The sequence below is a fragment of the Calidris pugnax genome, unplaced genomic scaffold, assembly GCF_001431845.1.
Source record: "Calidris pugnax isolate Ruff unplaced genomic scaffold, ASM143184v1 scaffold44, whole genome shotgun sequence".
Classification (NCBI taxonomy): domain Eukaryota; kingdom Metazoa; phylum Chordata; class Aves; order Charadriiformes; family Scolopacidae; genus Calidris; species Calidris pugnax.
The window spans coordinates 34,118,407-34,135,189 of NW_015094506.1; the positions used below are offsets into that span (position 1 = coordinate 34,118,407).

Consider the following 16,783-nt stretch of genomic DNA (forward strand, 5'->3'; position numbering starts at 1 on the left):
CCGGGACGCAGCGAGGGGCGGAGCGCGCTCGCCCAGCGCCGTGACAGTGAGCGGCTCCGGGCCCCGGCCCCGCAGAGCTGCCCGCCCGCCCGCTGCGGGCCCGCCCCGGCCCCCGCCCAGGGCCCGCACTTAAGTCTCGGCGCAAGTAGGATCTCGCAGGAGTTTCACTCCTGGGCTTGTGCTGCTCCCAAAGGCATTTTCGGTGGCACGTCCCAAACTCTTTAGATTTTTGATCCCTAAGAGCAGTGGTGGTGGTTTGGAACATGAGTTATGTCCTGCTTCTCCAGCAGGTAGCAGCGTGCTGTCTCTGAAACTTTCCAGCCAGCTCCCCTCGTAGTAGCATATGCGAAGGCACCTTCTGTGTACTGGCTTGTGCCCTGGCAGACAGATAAATACACAGTCTGCTGTCAGTTTCTCTGTAGATCACGTATATCTCTGCTTGTATCCTGATACAATACACTGCCTTATGCTGTTTCCAGGATACGTTGCCTTTTCATCTTCTCTCATGCAATTTCATCTGGGACTTAGGTGTCCTGTAACACCTAGTTAGATGGGGTTGTCATTTTACATACAATTAATGCATGCATCTATAACAGTGATGCAAAGGTCTTTGTTAATGAAACTGTTGTTGCACAAAAGATGAGAGGAATGATTAATAGAGAAGGGTTGGACTGTTGAAGAAAGGGAAAGTGTAAGGGTTGAAAGCCATAGAGGAATACAAAATGCAACACTACCTGGGAGCGCAGTTCTTGAAAACAATAGTTAACCTATAACACTTTAAAGTACAGTCTCAGGCTTTCCCTTGGGTAGTTACTTTAGTGGGCCCAGCAGAAGTTTACTGACACTTGTTGAATTGTCTATAGGATTTTTTTATATACTGTGGCCTATGTGCTGTCTTGTGTCCAGTGCTTAAAGTTGTGGGAAAAGAACAGTGGCTCCTTATGGGAGATAATACCTCTGGAGTAACAGTCGCTAGGGAGCACCAGGAGAGGGAGTAAGTAGCTCACTGGCTGAGGTAGTCCCGAGTAAGTTCATAAATTTTATTTCTATTCAGTAGAGAGACAAAGAAGCTGGTAGTTTTTTTGAAGTGTGTTTCAGAACTGAGCCAACTGGCACTGCCAAGGTTGCAGCAGTGTCATTTCCTCTGCTTTAACTGGAAGTGGTAAATAACACTCCATATTGTATTACTGGAAATAGCAGATAACACTGAATATTGTAGAGTAAGGTCAACCTTAGGCCCAGAGAAAAATTCTCTCAGACCTTGGTACTTCTGCAATTCTTGCACAATGTGTGACAAATCATCCAGAGACATTTATAAAACTTTTGTACTAGCATCTCTTCAACATCAGTTGCCAAACTGCCCACTGAATGCTACACGCAAACGTAGAGGTTGTTCTCATGGTGTGATGTAGTGACTTACTGTAAAGATTCAATGTCTCTGAAGTACTCGAAGTCAGTGCTTTGATGCTGTCCCAGAAACCTATATGAGCTGTAATTCAGAGATAACTGTGTGCTGTGTTTTAGAGCCAACGTTGACTTTATATTTTGTCCTGTTTGGACTACATGGGCTGCTGTTATTGGAAGAAATAATAAACCAGCTGTACCTACCGCATGTGCTGATAAGTGAAGACCATTTCAGTTGTGACTTGACTCTTGAGCTTTAACTGAGCTCCACATGGAGCATAAAATGCGTTTCTCTATTTAAGTTCAAATCATGGATTATCAGGCCTCCGTGGTAAAATGTCAAGCTCTGGGAAAAGACCTCCTTCCTAATAGAATTTCTGGCAACTCTCTTGGGAAATCGGAACTAATAAATTAGTGTCTCAGAATATAGTGTCACAGTTGGATTAAAAAGGTAGGGGAGGGAGAAAAGGTGAAGGAACTTGAGTGTACCAGAGAGAACTTCTCATATAATTTAATAGATCTGACCTGCATTCCCCTTTGCCAGTTCTGCCTTTTCAGGAGAGACCAAGTTTCTGTGGATTTTTTCCCTTACACAGTTTCACACAGACTGATATGTGTCCTCCATAAAAAGTAAAGAGGGAAGATTTTATTTGTGTTTTTTTGTTTTTTTTTTCTTTTCATGTCTATGGAGCCATTGGAATCATTATCACCTAGCTGTTTTCACTCTGGGAATAGGAGATAGAACATTTTGTCTGTTGGCTTTATGGACCAAATTATAGTCATTTGGTCAAAGAGCAAAGCTTTTAGAAGCCTCCATGTAAAGTGTGTGCTGCTGCTTGCTGCTCAGGCTTCTTAATCTTCTGCCTGAATAGCATAGTGCAAGTGGAAAATGCTCATTGCATAGATTTTCCCATCTGTTCTACACCAAAGTTGTTTGACTACTTTGTCTGGGTCTTGTTAAGTTGATGTGAGCCTATGGGACAACTATTCTGGCTTGGGACTAATTGCCCTCTGTCCGGTCAGTTGTAAGGTTCCTGTTGGTTTTGATGTTGGACGTTCCCAGCACAGGGAAAATTGATTCATGTTTTTAATCATTTAGTTTGAATGATTTTTGGTTATTTACGTGAAAGGTTGGTTCTCTTTGTGAATTTTCACAGAGTGAGAAAACCTTTGGGCTCTGTTGGATTTCAAGAGTTAATCATACTTGGGGATTCACGAGTTTCTTGAACTAGTTAATTGCCTTTTTTTATTATGTATATATTTTTTTTTGTAAGAGATGTTGTCCATCATTTGATCCAATTTTAGTGGTGCTTTCTGGAAAGTACCTTAAATGTTTTACACCCAGAGCCCGAAGTCTGTAGGTAGTTGGTGCATTGTCATGTTTAACGTCAAACTGCTATCTGGACAGTACTGCGAGAGCGCTGTGAAAAAATTTTCAGTCCTGTCATCTCTCCTGGGACTAGCAAGGCTGTCAAAGCTAGTTTGACTGAGGCAGCTGCGTGTTTTTGGAAATACGCAAGCTGTTGCATGCACTCTCCAGCTGTTGAAATAGTAAACTCAGTGCTTTTTTTTTTTTTTCCCCCTTTTGAAGGAGGGTGGAGGGAAAGGGAAGGGAATCCCTGTTCCTGTTTCAATAAACTGCGAAACAAATAACTTCTAGTTGACATTTTCCTTTCTTATGATAGTTAATGTTAGAGAATTGGTGGCTTTATTTTTCCCCCTTCATGTAAGCGAGAATGGTGTCCAAACAGTATTTCATCAGGGCATTTACCCCTTAGGGCTTTCCCATGGGCGTGGGGAGGAATAACTTTGTGAGTGCTTTCAATTTGCCCTCACCCTTCCTACCATGTAACGGAGAGGGCCTTGACTTAAAGGCGGTGACTTGACTCTTCAGTTGCTCTACCTTTTTGAGGCACTAATTTTTTCAATTATTTGGTTTTGTATTTGACTGTTTCTCTTAGGAGAACATTTTGTTTCCTGCTCAGTTTGTAACTGGCTAGAATGTTCCAAAGTCAGCAGTCTAGAGCCCTGGGTGAGGAGTTTGGGTCGTGCTTTAAGTCACTACCACTGCTCTTAGGGACAAAAAACCTTTAGAACTTGGAGTCCTGCCTGTCCCATGCTGGAGCGCACAAGAACGTTGATGAGAGTCCTACCAGAGTGCAATTCTGCTTCTTGGAAATTAAGGTAAATATTTCCCTCCTCTGTCCACTGTCACTTGGTTGTTTTGGTTTTTTTTTTTAGTTTTTTTTCCTCTCTAATAGTTTGCACCTCAGTCCTGTCAACTTTGTTCAAGAAAAAAATTCCGCCTTATTTCATAATGTTTATGTACATGAGAAGATAACATTTATCTTAATCTTTTCCTGTGCTACAGATGCAATGGATCAGCTTGAGCAGAGGGTAAATGAATTTTTTATGAACGCAAAGAAAAACAAACCTGAATGGAGAGAAGAACAAATGACATCAATCAAAAAAGTAAGGATATCACAGGAGTGGCTCACATTTTTCTTTTGCAAACAAAGATAACCTTAGGAAAAAAAATAGCTTATGATTGATGGAGACTTAAGTGTTCAGAACTGTGACTTCCCTTGGGCTTTCACAGAGATGGATAGAACTACCTAGGAGGAGAAAAATGACTGGAAGGTTTCTTTGATCAAGTGTTTCTCTCAAGTTTTACCAAGTGTTTGCTAGCATTTTAAAAACTGTGGTCTTGAAATGGTGAGGAAACCAGATACTACATTTTCAGCTCAGACTTTTTGTTTTTGCTTGTGTGGCATGAAGTTACATAAGTTAATTGGCTTTCTTTTAGAGGATGTTCTTCAAGCTTAGCTTCAGCATTTCCTGTGATTCTGCTTGTGTCATTATATATGTTATAGATACGGTATATGTAGCTTTAGGGAGGGAGGAAGAAGATGATGGATGTGTTGTGTTCTATCCTTCAACTCTCAGGCATTGGTAGTGGTATTGTTAGCAAGGTAGTCCATCATTTTGTCAGGAGAAACTCCTTTGTAGTCTCCTACACTTGCTAATTCAGCCCCTTATTTGGCCAAGGGTGGGGTTTTTCTCCTTAATTAATACAAATAGATTTCTGTATTTAAAAAGAGAAGGAGTCAAAGCTCTGACTTCACTAGAGAAAATGAAAAATTTACTTTTTACTTTAGTTGAACCAAAATCTCAAGTAGGTTTTGCTTAAGCTAGATAATCTTCAGTGGAAATTGAGAATAAAAAGGCACTTAAACCTGTTTAAATCCAGAGTAAAACCATGTGTAAACGTAGTTTTTTAAAAATAGAAAAATTTTGGCTGTGGATTTTCATTAGTGAGACCAGACTTTAAAATTGGATTTCTTTAGTCAAATTATTTAATTATACACTTAGAAGTTATATAAGTGTATTTTAAAATAATTTAAGCTATAAACCGTACACATCTTTATCTCTATTTAACTACAGTACTGGAAAGGCCTCCCCTCACATTAACATAATTTTGAAGGGCAGTAGTATCCCTAGTGCTCCTAAAGATCCATATGAAGTAAAAGACATTATCTCATTTTGAGTCTATAACTTTATGCTGTTTAATATAAAATAAATCCAAGACTGTTTCTTTTTTTGTAGCATTTCTTGCTGAAATCTAAATATAACTGTAGGAGGAAGCGTCCACATCTTGTGCTTTGGCTTTTTCTAAGGCACAAACAATAAATTGATACACATTGTATCTCTCATCTGAAATTATTCTGATTATAGTAGAGGTTCACAGTCTTTTAGAAAACTGACTTGAATTTCTCCTTTTAACTTACAGTTTGTGCCAGATAACTTAACTGAAATTAATTCAGTCATATTTATAATTTTAAAATAATTCTCTTTATAACAGGATTATTATAAGGCTTTGGAAGATGCAGATGAAAAAGTGCAACTGGCTAATCAAATATATGATTTGGTAAGTTCTAAACGTTTTGATAAGCATTACGGCTGCACTCCCTGTACTGTTACGTCAGGTACATAAAGATGCATTTCATGGTGAAGAAACATTTAATATTTTACTGACTTTAAGAATTTTGTTGCTTTGTGTAGTGCCACTTCAGTACAAAACATAGAGAAATAATTTTAGAAATCGTAAGGCTTTCATGCATGTTGATTTTGTTTTATTCGTTGTTTTCTGAAAATAGACCACAAACAAGTTACTCTTCCTTGTAGTGTGTGGATTTTGAATTTTAAGTATAATTATTTTACATTTTCTCAGAGAATAGAACCTGCAAATCAGAGTGCACTAAAATATAGTAGACATAAACCAACTCTTTCTTGTCTGCTTTAGTTTCACTTCAGCTAACCAAAAGTTAGTTCCTAGAGTTGGAACTTAGCCCCTCTCTTTGGTTAGCTGGTAACTGCCAAAACTTGTTCAATTTTTAGTAGTTTAGAGACAGATGCATTCTGCTGGATGCCTCTGGATGAAGAAAGCGTTTGGGACATAGCAATTTTTTCCATGATACTAAGTTCAGATTATTTTTTGTCGTTCAGTTTCAGTACCCACCAGCAGGTCATAGTTTACTCAAATGCACAGGCGTCTTTGCACTTTCAGTTTAGAAACCCTTTTACTCAACACTTAACTTTACTCATGTGTGTAGAGGCATACAAATTGCAATTTAGTAAACTTCCAATTTCCCCAGTGCAGCCCACCCTCTTCTAAAATGTATGTCATCTACTGTTCTTTCTCTTGCCTTTTCTGTACTCATACCTCCAACACCCCAAAGTCCTCTTCATCTTTTTTCTCAAAAGGAATGCATAATGCTGTATGTGGGAAGCAATAAGAGGAGGGCTTGTAGCTGCTGAGCCAGTGTGCAGCCACTTTTCATCCTGTGATTGACTGCACAGCTTAGGAGCAGCAGCACTAGTGCTGGTTTGGTGTTACCTGTAGTATCTGCTGAGCTAGGGAGATGTAGGTGACCGAGAAGTTGTGCTTCTCTGCGTTTTCATACGTGCTTAGCGCTGCATGGCAAAGAATTGCTGGAAGGGAAATAGTTAGCAAGCCTGAGATTAAGGATGTAGATATTTGTGTTCCAGAACTGGATGCTATTTATTGTTGCTCTGTTTCAAAAACAGGTAGACCGTCATTTGAGAAAACTGGACCAGGAACTTGCTAAATTTAAAATGGAACTTGAAGCAGATAATGCCGGAATTACAGAAATATTAGAGAGACGTAAGTAGGCATGATTTTCTTTAAGAACTTGACAGATCTTCAGTCAATTTGCAAAATTAAAATACCACACACTTGTTGTGGATGGCAGTATTTTCACTTGTTTCAAAATTGTGTTCTAACCCGCACACTTTTCATCAGTCAGTGATTCTCAAATTTTAGATTCAACCTCAGTTTTTACCACTGAAGTCAAAATACAACTGACTAATTTGAATATTTTTTTTCCACATAACTGTTGCATTTGTGGATTGCTATAGTGAGGTACAGAATTCTTTAAACCTGTTCTCAACGACTGTAAGTATTCAGACAAGTACTTCAGCCTAAGCTTGCTGCCTACCCAGTTGAAGGTGTACCATTTCTTACTTTAATTGATTGCCACCAAATTGAGGAGGGTCATTACTTTAGTTACAGGTGTGGAATGTCAAGTATAAGTTAGGTAGTTAGTCTGTGGTTTTCTTGTTTTTTAAAGGGGAGGGAACAGGTTGTTTTGTATTGGGGTAGCGAGGGAGAAGCATTTTGGGTAAGAAACCTGTGTGCTTAACAAATACAGTAATCACAGAATCACAGAATTATCTAGGCTGGAAGAGACCCTCGGGATCATCGAGTCCAGCCATCCACCCTACTCTAAAGTACTCCCCTACACCATATCCCCCAAATGTTGGTATTCAGAATGTGAACAAAAATGGGATGTGGCAGCTTTTGGGCCACCTTGCTGTAGAAGAACCTGGCCTTTCTGTACTCATCAGCATTTAGACATCAAGTTCAAATGTGATTATGATAAATTTCAAAGTTGATGTAACTACTGTGATTATGGAGCTGAGAGGCAGTGACTGTTGTCATATCCAAAGATAGTAAAAAGTAACCTAAATCGCCTGAGGGGATTAGGAATAAATACTCTTTCTTTGAGCTTTGTATGGCTTTGTCATAAAAGCTGGGAGGTTTTAGATATTTTATTTGTAATTGGTATTACAAATAACAAGAACAAAAACTGCTTGTACTGAACTATCAACTATAGAAAAGGACTAGTTTATTTTAGTTGGAATCCCAGCTGAGTTTTAAGATGTGATACTGCCTTTAGTAGAGCTATGTGTTTCGTGAAGTAAGTAGGTTGAATTTCAAGAACTCAAAATAGAAATGTACCAGACTGCATGTTGCATCATTAAGTATTTTTTGTTTGTTTGTTTTAAATATAGTGAAGAGTAGAAGCCTCTTAACATTTTTAGCTTTCGGAGTAAATACATATTGTTGAGGTTCCGCCAGAGGGCAGCCTTTGGACTAGTTCATAACATGATTAATGTTACCTCAGCCAAAATGCCTTCCTATGCTTTGAACCTCTTCTAGAGTAATTTTCTTTAAACTTTTGTAATACAATACACTCGTGTACTTCTTGAAAGTACTGAAAAAGAAAGAGGTAAAGAAATGTTGAAGCTACAGATTTTGAAAAATGATTGTGAATTCTTTGTTGAATTGTCTTCTGTATAATATAAGTTGGTAGGTATTGCAGCTAGTTCAAAATCTTTTTGCCAAAGGTTGATACACAAACTGTTTTATATTGTTCTAATGGAAATTTATGATCAAAGTCTCTCCTATGCTCTGATCGTTCAGCCTCATGGCTAGTATTACAATAAATGGTTTCTTAGACATAGACTTGCATTTGTGCCAGCAACCACCACACACACACAGCCACCCCCCGCCTTTTTTTTTTTTCCTGTTTTCTTTTGGATTGTTGCTCTCTGTATTTTGAATGTTAAGAAAATATGGATACTGATCTGAAGGCTTTCCCATTGAATGTTAGATCATCTTGAAAGACATTGCTAGCGCTTGTGTGTTTTGACTCCATGATACAAGATGGACTCAGTGGGATAAAATGCCTCATTAATACAGTTTACCTGTTACAGTCTTCTTTCTTTCCAATTCATACTGGTGTAAATTGTCAGTACTTTTAGTGCAGCATTTTCCAACCATCACCAGCTGCTATGCAACTCGTTTGAATGAGTGGCATGTAGAGGGCAATATTGTTGCTTGTTTTCCTTACTGGCCTTGATTTTTACCTTCTCGATTTCAACAGTTGAATAGTAACAGTCCCAATTTTTATTTTAAAACTGTTCTTTTCACTGGCTCCTGGTTGTACTACAAGAAGGGTTTCAACTCACAATAAATATAATTGCATAGTAATTTGGTTAATATTATAAAGATTCATTTAGTGTCTGAAAGTCAAAACCTTGCCAATGGTGACACTGAAATTTTCCTATCCTTTTCACTACCTTCTTAGGGTCTCTGGAGCTGGATACACCGTCACAGCCTGTGAATAACCATCACGCCCATTCACACACTCCAGTAGAGAGTAAGTATTTGAGACTTAAAAGCATGTCAACTTTTATGTTTCCTTATTTTTGTTGAGTAGTGTAAGGAAAAAAATGTTGAGAACTTTTTGTCTCCAATCATCGGGGGGAAAAAAACTGGCATAATGCAATGATAGTAACGTCTATTCAGAAGAAGTGCAAGAATGAAATAATAAGGTTTTCCTGGTGGAAAAGAGTTGAAAGTGTTTTTTTTATTGTGCCTATATATGGTTTGACTTTCAAGCTGAAAAGGTTTTTCCATTGAAGTTCCTTTTATTTGTTTCATTTAGAAAGGAAACACAATCCATCTTCTCATCACAGTACAACAGATCACGTTCCTGAAAAGAAGTTTAAATCTGAAGCCCTTCTATCTACCCTTACTTCAGATGCTTCTAAAGAAAATACACCAGGTAATCTTCATTGTCTTGCATTTTACTACTTTTTGATCGGAAGAAGAGAAACCCAATTATATCTGTGAGTTATTGTCTCAGAGGCTCATACCCTTTCCTCTGGGATTCTCAGTCATTTGAAACATGAGAAGTTATAGGCATTGTTACTCATCTGTGTTGTCCATAAAGTGCATCAGCTTTGTTGTCATGTAACAGCTGCATGTTGGCTATTTCTTTTTATTTACACTGCTTGCAAGAAGATAACAGTACATTCAGCCAATAGTAGAAATAAAAGAGATCAATGCGTTATTATTTTGGGAAAAAGAAATGCATGCAACAATTTCCAAGGTAAAGGAATAGATTATTATTTTTTTCCCCACTGTTTCTCTTAAGGGTTGGTCTGACATGTCATTCAGCTACAATAAAATAGAATTTTTTGGTGTGTTGTCTATTTCAAAAGAGGTGAGAAGTCTTTTTGAGTAGTGAATAAAAAAAACCTCACAACTTCTTTCCCATTTTCAAAATTAGGGTGTTTCATAGTTTCTTTTCTGAAAATAAAAGATCCTGAGAGGTTATAGTAAGTAAACTACTTTATGTTTTGTCATTCAGTGCTGTTCATCAGCTTTGAGTAGTCTCCCTTATATCCATTTTACTTTTCTTTTGAAGAAATTTTACATGAGATGGCAAATAAAATGTAACTATGTTTGAGCAGGTTTCAGTCTGTAAATGGCCATGGAAATCTGTATTGCATTAAAACTGTGATTTACAGTTTTTAGAATGAAAATTGTGAAAAGATTTACTTCAAAACAGGATAGGTGTGCAATCAAATTCCTACCGTCTTCTTGATGGCGCAGTAATCAGCATCATTTCAACAGAGATTGGGTTGGTACCGATACAGCGGCTGCATCAGTTCCTTGATAGCTGAATATAATAGGACTTTCTCGAAGGACTCCTTGCACATGAGGATAGGTGCAGAACAAACTTTTTTTTTTTTTTTTTTAAGCCAGTACTGGCTGTGTCAAATGACTTCTTAAACTTTTTTCCAAATGATCAGATTGCTCTGATACATAAACGGAGTTCCCGCTCTTTCACTGGTTATCATATATAACTCTTCTTAAAATGCAAAGGAATTTAGTTTCATTTTGAATTTCATGAATGTGTTCTGTTCATCAAGGGTGTCGAAACAGTAATTCATCATCCTCTTCAAACAATGCATACAATACAAACTCTTCTCAACCATTGGCATCATATAACCTGGGCTCATTATCTTCAGGATCTGGGGCCGGTGCAATTACCATGGCAGCAGCTCAAGCAGTGCAAGCCACGGCACAGGTAATGTTAAAACATTCTTGTCATTCTGCCATCCCCTGCTGATTAAGACGGAAGACTAGTGATTTTATTTTTTAATCTGAATTCCCATGATCACTTTCAGCTGATGTGATTGAGTTCTTATTTTTGTTTGTATGCTACAGTTTCATCCTGTAAAACTTGCATAAAGGGACAGATTGTTTTCTCGCTCTTCCTGTGGGATGTTCTTACACCTTCTTACCACTTACATAATTTTGTTAACAGGGTGACTAATGAACCTGTGCAAATAATTAGCAGTTAGCAGCTTGGTATGTGTCTCCTGTAAGAGCTCTGCTGTGTGATCTGACACATTATCAGTATTCCTTTTAGATGAAGGAAGGAAGACGAACATCCAGTCTAAAAGCCAGCTATGAAGCATTTAAGAACAATGATTTTCAGCTTGGAAGAGAATTTTCATTATCCAGAGATTCAACTGGCTATTCATCATCAGCTCTGGCATCTACATTAACACAGACATTAAGTTCATCAACCACAGATTCACGAAGTGGCAGAAAAAGCAAGTAGGTTTTCTTACTTGTTGGCTGCAATTACAGCTTTTAACACAGCTAAGCTTTCTCTTAAAGGTACTGGGCCATGACCTTATAATCACAATGCTCACTTTGCAATGGTTGACCATCTAGGACAGGAAACAGTTTTATTTCTCATTAAAATGAAATTTAAAAACATTTTAAACAAAACAATGTCACGGCACAATGTGGCAACAATCACAAATTTTACTTGAAGGAGTTTGTCTCAAAATGCCCATCCTTTTAAAAAACTTGATTTGTGGTAGTTTTTCTTTTCTTACATATGAATTTGTGTGTGTTCACAGCTTGGTTAGTAATTTTGTCTTAGAAGCACTTTTCATCTACTGCTATCTTGGGTGTCAGATCTGACCTATAAGCAAAAGCATAGAATTTGTATTCTGGCACTGTTCCTGTGGAGGGACTGGGGATGCTTGAGTGGAGATTAGCTTTGAGTCAGTCATCTTCAAAACACAGTTATCTATTGTACATGACATATGACATTATTTATATGTAAATTGCCATTTTATTGGTAACATAATTTTTATGGAGATTTTACAACAAGGCTGTTGATGGCCAATTTTGTGAAGGAAAAACATTCATTAAAGCCATTTGGCAGTTTAAAGCTGTTCAATTCCATTGATGAGAATAGTGTGTCTTGCACTTGTAACTGGTAAGACTTGTTTCCTCTTCCCAAGAGCATTGTGTTCATTTCAGTTCTTGCAGTTGGTGAATGAAATCTGTTAGGGAATGATGCTTTGGGATTTACATATTGCAGTGTTTCAGAGTCAACAAAGTACTTGTTTTGTGACGCTTTCACTTGGCAGGAAATGAATTTAAATTATGATATGATTTTATTATTTGTTTTCTTTTTCAGAAACAACAACAAATCCTCAAGTCAGCAGTCCTCATCATCATCTTCTTCTTCGTCTCTGTCATCATGTTCTTCTTCATCTGCACTGGCACAAGAACTGTCTCAGCAAACAGCAGTAATACCAGAGTCTGACTCTAATAGCCAGGTGGACTGGACCTACGATCCAAACGAGCCACGATACTGCATTTGTAATCAGGTGAGGATGGCTTCCAGCCTGAGACAGAGCTAGAGCTGCTGTTTTGCTGCTGTAGTTGAACTTCCTTGTTCTGATTGCTAATTTTAAATCATTCTATTTGCAGTCTTCTGAAATCCTGATCTGTTTTTATTTACTTATTGGTGGTGTGAATAATGAACTCAACTGTTGAAGCTAAAAACAAGGAATTTTCCAGTGATGTGACATACCTGGAGAGTTTAAAATCTTAATGAACACTGCAGTAATAATTAAATCCAAAATTGAACCGGTTCACAGTGAATTTAGTTTAAATTCTAAGTTAGTAAGGAACTTGCCTGCTCTCTCCTCCCTTCCTTTAAAAAAACAAAAAAACCCCAAATGCCAAAAAACTTCACAAATGAAAAAAAAAAAAAAAACCAAACAGTTAAATAAAAACCTAGTTTTGTAAAAGCCACCTGGAAACTTGAGAGACTGAATGACAACTTGAGAAACTTGCATTTAAAGTGCCTCTTCTTATTTTGAACGCTTTTAAGACTGTTGGCTTTCTTTTGATAGTTTCCTGTAAAGTGCTTGAAACTGTCATGTGTGCAAGGGAAATGCCAGACATCAACATAACCTTGAAAACTGGAACGAAAATGTACTGAGCTCTGTTATTTAGACCAAAATGTGCTTCATTCAGGTTTTGAATGCTGACCTTTTTTATCCACCCAGAAATAGGCAGAAATATCTTTTTCTTTTTTTTCGCGTAAAAAAAAAAATAAATACTGAAATCAGTTTGCTGTGAACATGTTCTTTGGGTTGTGTAACAAAAGAAAAATCAAAATATTGTTGCTGCTGTTAATGGAAAAACTCCTCAAAGGAAGAAATTTGAACTTTAGCCCTTTGAAAACACTGAGTGCTTTTAAGTAGTAATATAATTATTAATAAGGGGATTTCTTTCTTATTTCCTAGGTGTCCTATGGTGAAATGGTAGGCTGTGATAACCAAGATGTAAGTAACCAAGATCAAAAGGTTTTTGAGAGCTTTGTGCATGTAACTATTTCTTGCAGGAGTTGCTTTTCTTTAGCGTTTTTTAGAGTAATGTGCATATGAGCTGCATCATTCTTAGGGATTTCTCATCTGTCCCTGCAGTTCAGGTTCTTTTAGAAGGCTTTATCTTTCCTTTACTGGGAAAGTTTGACATCTTTAAAATGCCCTTTATTTCTAGGAACCTTTAGCTGTGTCACTGCTGATATCAATTGTCCCATTAAAAAAAAAAAACATTGTAAAAGAACAGTTGAATGTAATCATGCATTTATTGAGATACTACATTTAAAAAGAAGTGTTACAAGATTACTGTTGTGTCACTTACTGTTGTTAACTAAGTCTTTTGAAGTACGATGTACTTCTTTTGTTCTGTTATGTGAGTTCATGTATTACTCCTAGGATTGTTACTGCTTTTCCCAGTCTGTTGGGTATATGTTAAGGACTGAGGTCCTCCTCTCTTCTTGTCCCATGGCTTTGTCTGAAAAGCAGAATCTAAGCTTTTTAGTCGTGCTTCATTTTCATAGAATTGTATTTGTGACAGTTGTTTCAAAAAAACCCCTAAAAACTAAATCTCAAACTTTCTCTTTAACTCTGTTTTCATAGTGCCCCATTGAGTGGTTCCACTATGGCTGTGTTGGACTGACAGAAGCCCCGAAAGGGAAGTGGTACTGTCCCCAGTGCACGGCTGCCATGAAGAGGAGAGGCAGTCGGCATAAATAAAGTTGCTGTGTCTGGAAAACAAATTGCATACTATAGGTTTTATAGGGGACTCGGGAGGGGAAGGAACCCCCCACCACATTTCCTTGCAACCACTTAAGGGTTAACATAGCAGTCATAAGATCTTGAACTATTGATTTTGCTAGTTGTGTTTTAATATTGTAAGTAAATTATTTATGCACATTAATGTGCTACAGATACTATTCCAGTGAGCCTTGGATTGTTCCAGTGGCCGACATATGCAGACATTTGTACTATCAGACCATTTTCTCTAAGCAGTGGGCATTCTACAATTACTCAATCTTCAAAGAATTCCAATAAGTCCAGATTTTAAATGTATGTTTTATATTCAACAGATATATTCTGCTGCATGTACTGTACTCAAGAGCTGTTATGTAACACTATGTATATAAATGGTGCAAAAAGTCAGTGCTTCTGAAAAAAAAAATATGAGACAATGGTTTTTAAAATGCCTTTATAGCTTTGGTTCTTTATGAAACTTAATTCAGCAGGCTGAAGAAAATGGTTCTTGTATACAGCGGGCTGTTGTCCTCTAGGGTACTTGAGTATGTAAAAACAAACAAAAAAATGCTGTAGAATAAAATGAACTTGTGCCATTAGTCTTTATATGTTTCTGCCCCAGAGAAGGTGCAGGCCATAAGAGGAAAAAAAAAAAAAAAGGTGTTAAAGTGATGATAAATTTTTATACCAAATGTGTTTATTTTTTTGTGCAAGTAATCCTTTAAATTTGAATTGTATTAGGTGTTAAAATAAAACAACCTCAACTCCTCAAATTAATGTTTCCGGTACATCTGTCAAAAAAGAAAAGGGTTGTGCCCGAAATGGTTTGGCAAGACTGCAGTTAAGTTTAGGTAAGGAATTGCTACACAGGAGCCGTGGGGAGGCTCATTGTACAGGTGGGGTCTCTCTGGTGATGGGCAGATGATCAAGTGTCACTTGCCTCTCTCTGCCTGGCTCCAGACAGTAAGTGGCACCTGTTTCAATGAGCACAAAACTTCTGTTTTCCAAACAGTTAAAACCAAAAATATCTACCGTGTCAAAATTGATCCCCAGTCAGGATTGTCTTCCTATTTCCATGGCACGGGTGGAAATGGGAAGGGGAGAAGGAAACCATGGCACGCGCCTCTTGGAGCTGCCGAGTTCCTTCCCAGACAGTGCTTTTCGTGTCAAAAGTAACAGGGTTCAGGCAAAAAGCAAGGGGATTCCTGCTCCTTGCGGGCCCCCTGGGCTAACAGAGGGTTGTGTTAGGAAGCCTAAACACAGCCCCAGAAATGGACCTGAGCTGGGAGTTGTACGTTTTGCGATGCAGGATCAGAAAACTCAAAATTAGATCCTTGGCCATGAATATACGGGAAAGATTTTCCATATTTTTTCCCCACTTGCTTATTTTGGATGTAGTTTGTAGATTTCCTTTCACTGACAATTTCCTTTTGTTGTTTTTATACGGCTCTTTCACGCAGCAGCACCGAACAGAAACAAGATTATTACTCCTTTTTTTCTCCTTCCTCCTTCCTTCCACTACTAAAAAAATACACTTTCCCTTTGGAATAAAGATTTTACTTCAGCACTGGGTTGCTGTTTGGGCTGTCGCTTTCCAAAGGCAGGCACAGGGGAAGGAGGGAGAGGGAAGCAGTGGTCCAGGGCCTGAGTATGCAAATAGTGTCCAGGACATAGGAGCTGGGCTCAGCAGCAATAGGAGTATGGGCAGAAAATGCAGGCTTTACCTAAAACAAAGTTAAGCCAGGCTTGTGTCCCAATATTTATTTAAAAACAAACAAACAAAAAATAGGCATTTTAAATCCATGAACTGGGTAATAGTAGATACATAAGAAGGAAAGTGGGATGATGGACGATAAGGAGACTTTGGTGAAATAACAGGGTAGAAGTGAGTGAAAGTAAAGGGCAAAGAGCAGCGTAACTGGGGTTCCATTAAAACTGGGAACTGAACCTGCTGTGCGTGTGTTTCGGTGGAAATCTCCGTCTAAAAAAACCACTCGAGGACTGGAATATCTGGTTTTAAGAGAGGCTGTTGAGACCGTAGAGATAACAGACTATTTGTTCTGTTGGAAACTGGTGCCATGCTATGAACTGAAGTTAAATAAGCGACGGGTAATGGAGACTCCCCTCGGACTGAGTGGCTGAGTCTCTAGGGTGAAGAAGTACGCCCAGTAAGAATTAAGAACATACATAGCAAAACGTGCCTCGCTCTGATGGTTAACTGTACCTCAGATGCTGCAGAGACTGCAAATTCGGATCCAGATTTTAATTTTTACTGTGAGCATCGGTTCACTGTTTAATTAGCCAATATAAATTATATTTTCATGAAGGAGCTAGAGAATTTACAAGAAGAAAAAACGTACCTTTGTCCTCATTAGTAGAGTGTGATTTTGTGGCTAAGTTGAAAAAATAGAAATAACACAAATGTTAAAAATGTGGAAAAATTGCAATACCTAAGACAAAGGTGTAGAACAATAAAACCTGTACTTGCCTTTGTTTTCCTCTAAGCAGGGCTCCTGTGAGGGAAGCTTAAGGATCAGCACATGATTATGGAGCAAAAAGGACTGAAAATTTGCAAGACAAGCAAAATAATGTCTTCCGTGTGCAAGAGATTAGCTAAATGTGACTAGCAGGGCCCTTCTGAGGTTGTCTGAGGGCTGCTCTCAAAGGCAGCCCACCTACAGAAGTGGGGCTGCAACAAATCGGTGGGACCAAACCTGCCTGAGAGTTCTAGAAGAACTCGTGAATGGATTACCTGAGCAATTATTATGAATTTTAGTTGTCTAAA

The 16,783-nt window shown here is 38.2% G+C and overlaps 1 protein-coding gene across 3 annotated transcripts in view; it reads left to right on the top strand.

Annotated features, from left to right (window-relative positions):
- ING3 (inhibitor of growth family member 3) overlaps nucleotides 1–14,771 on the top strand; it is a 15,672-nt gene extending 901 nt beyond the window's left edge. The window contains exons 1-11 of one of the 3 annotated variants that reach the window (XM_014964187.1): nucleotides 130–3,588; nucleotides 3,776–3,876; nucleotides 5,267–5,332; nucleotides 6,493–6,589; nucleotides 8,859–8,930; nucleotides 9,219–9,338; nucleotides 10,492–10,649; nucleotides 10,995–11,185; nucleotides 12,066–12,258; nucleotides 13,186–13,224; nucleotides 13,864–14,771. In XM_014964187.1, coding sequence (XP_014819673.1) covers nucleotides 3,781–3,876; nucleotides 5,267–5,332; nucleotides 6,493–6,589; nucleotides 8,859–8,930; nucleotides 9,219–9,338; nucleotides 10,492–10,649; nucleotides 10,995–11,185; nucleotides 12,066–12,258; nucleotides 13,186–13,224; nucleotides 13,864–13,980 — 1,149 coding nt within the window. In that variant the 5' untranslated portion in view covers nucleotides 130–3,588; nucleotides 3,776–3,780 and the 3' untranslated portion in view covers nucleotides 13,981–14,771. Of the gene's footprint in view, nucleotides 1–129; nucleotides 3,589–3,775; nucleotides 3,877–5,266; nucleotides 5,333–6,492; nucleotides 6,590–8,858; nucleotides 8,931–9,218; nucleotides 9,339–10,491; nucleotides 10,650–10,994; nucleotides 11,186–12,065; nucleotides 12,259–13,185; nucleotides 13,225–13,863 lie in introns of those variants that run through there. The other 2 variants (XM_014964185.1, XM_014964186.1) reach the window with 2 other exon arrangements.
- Nucleotides 14,772–16,783: the final 2,012 nt, after the last annotated feature.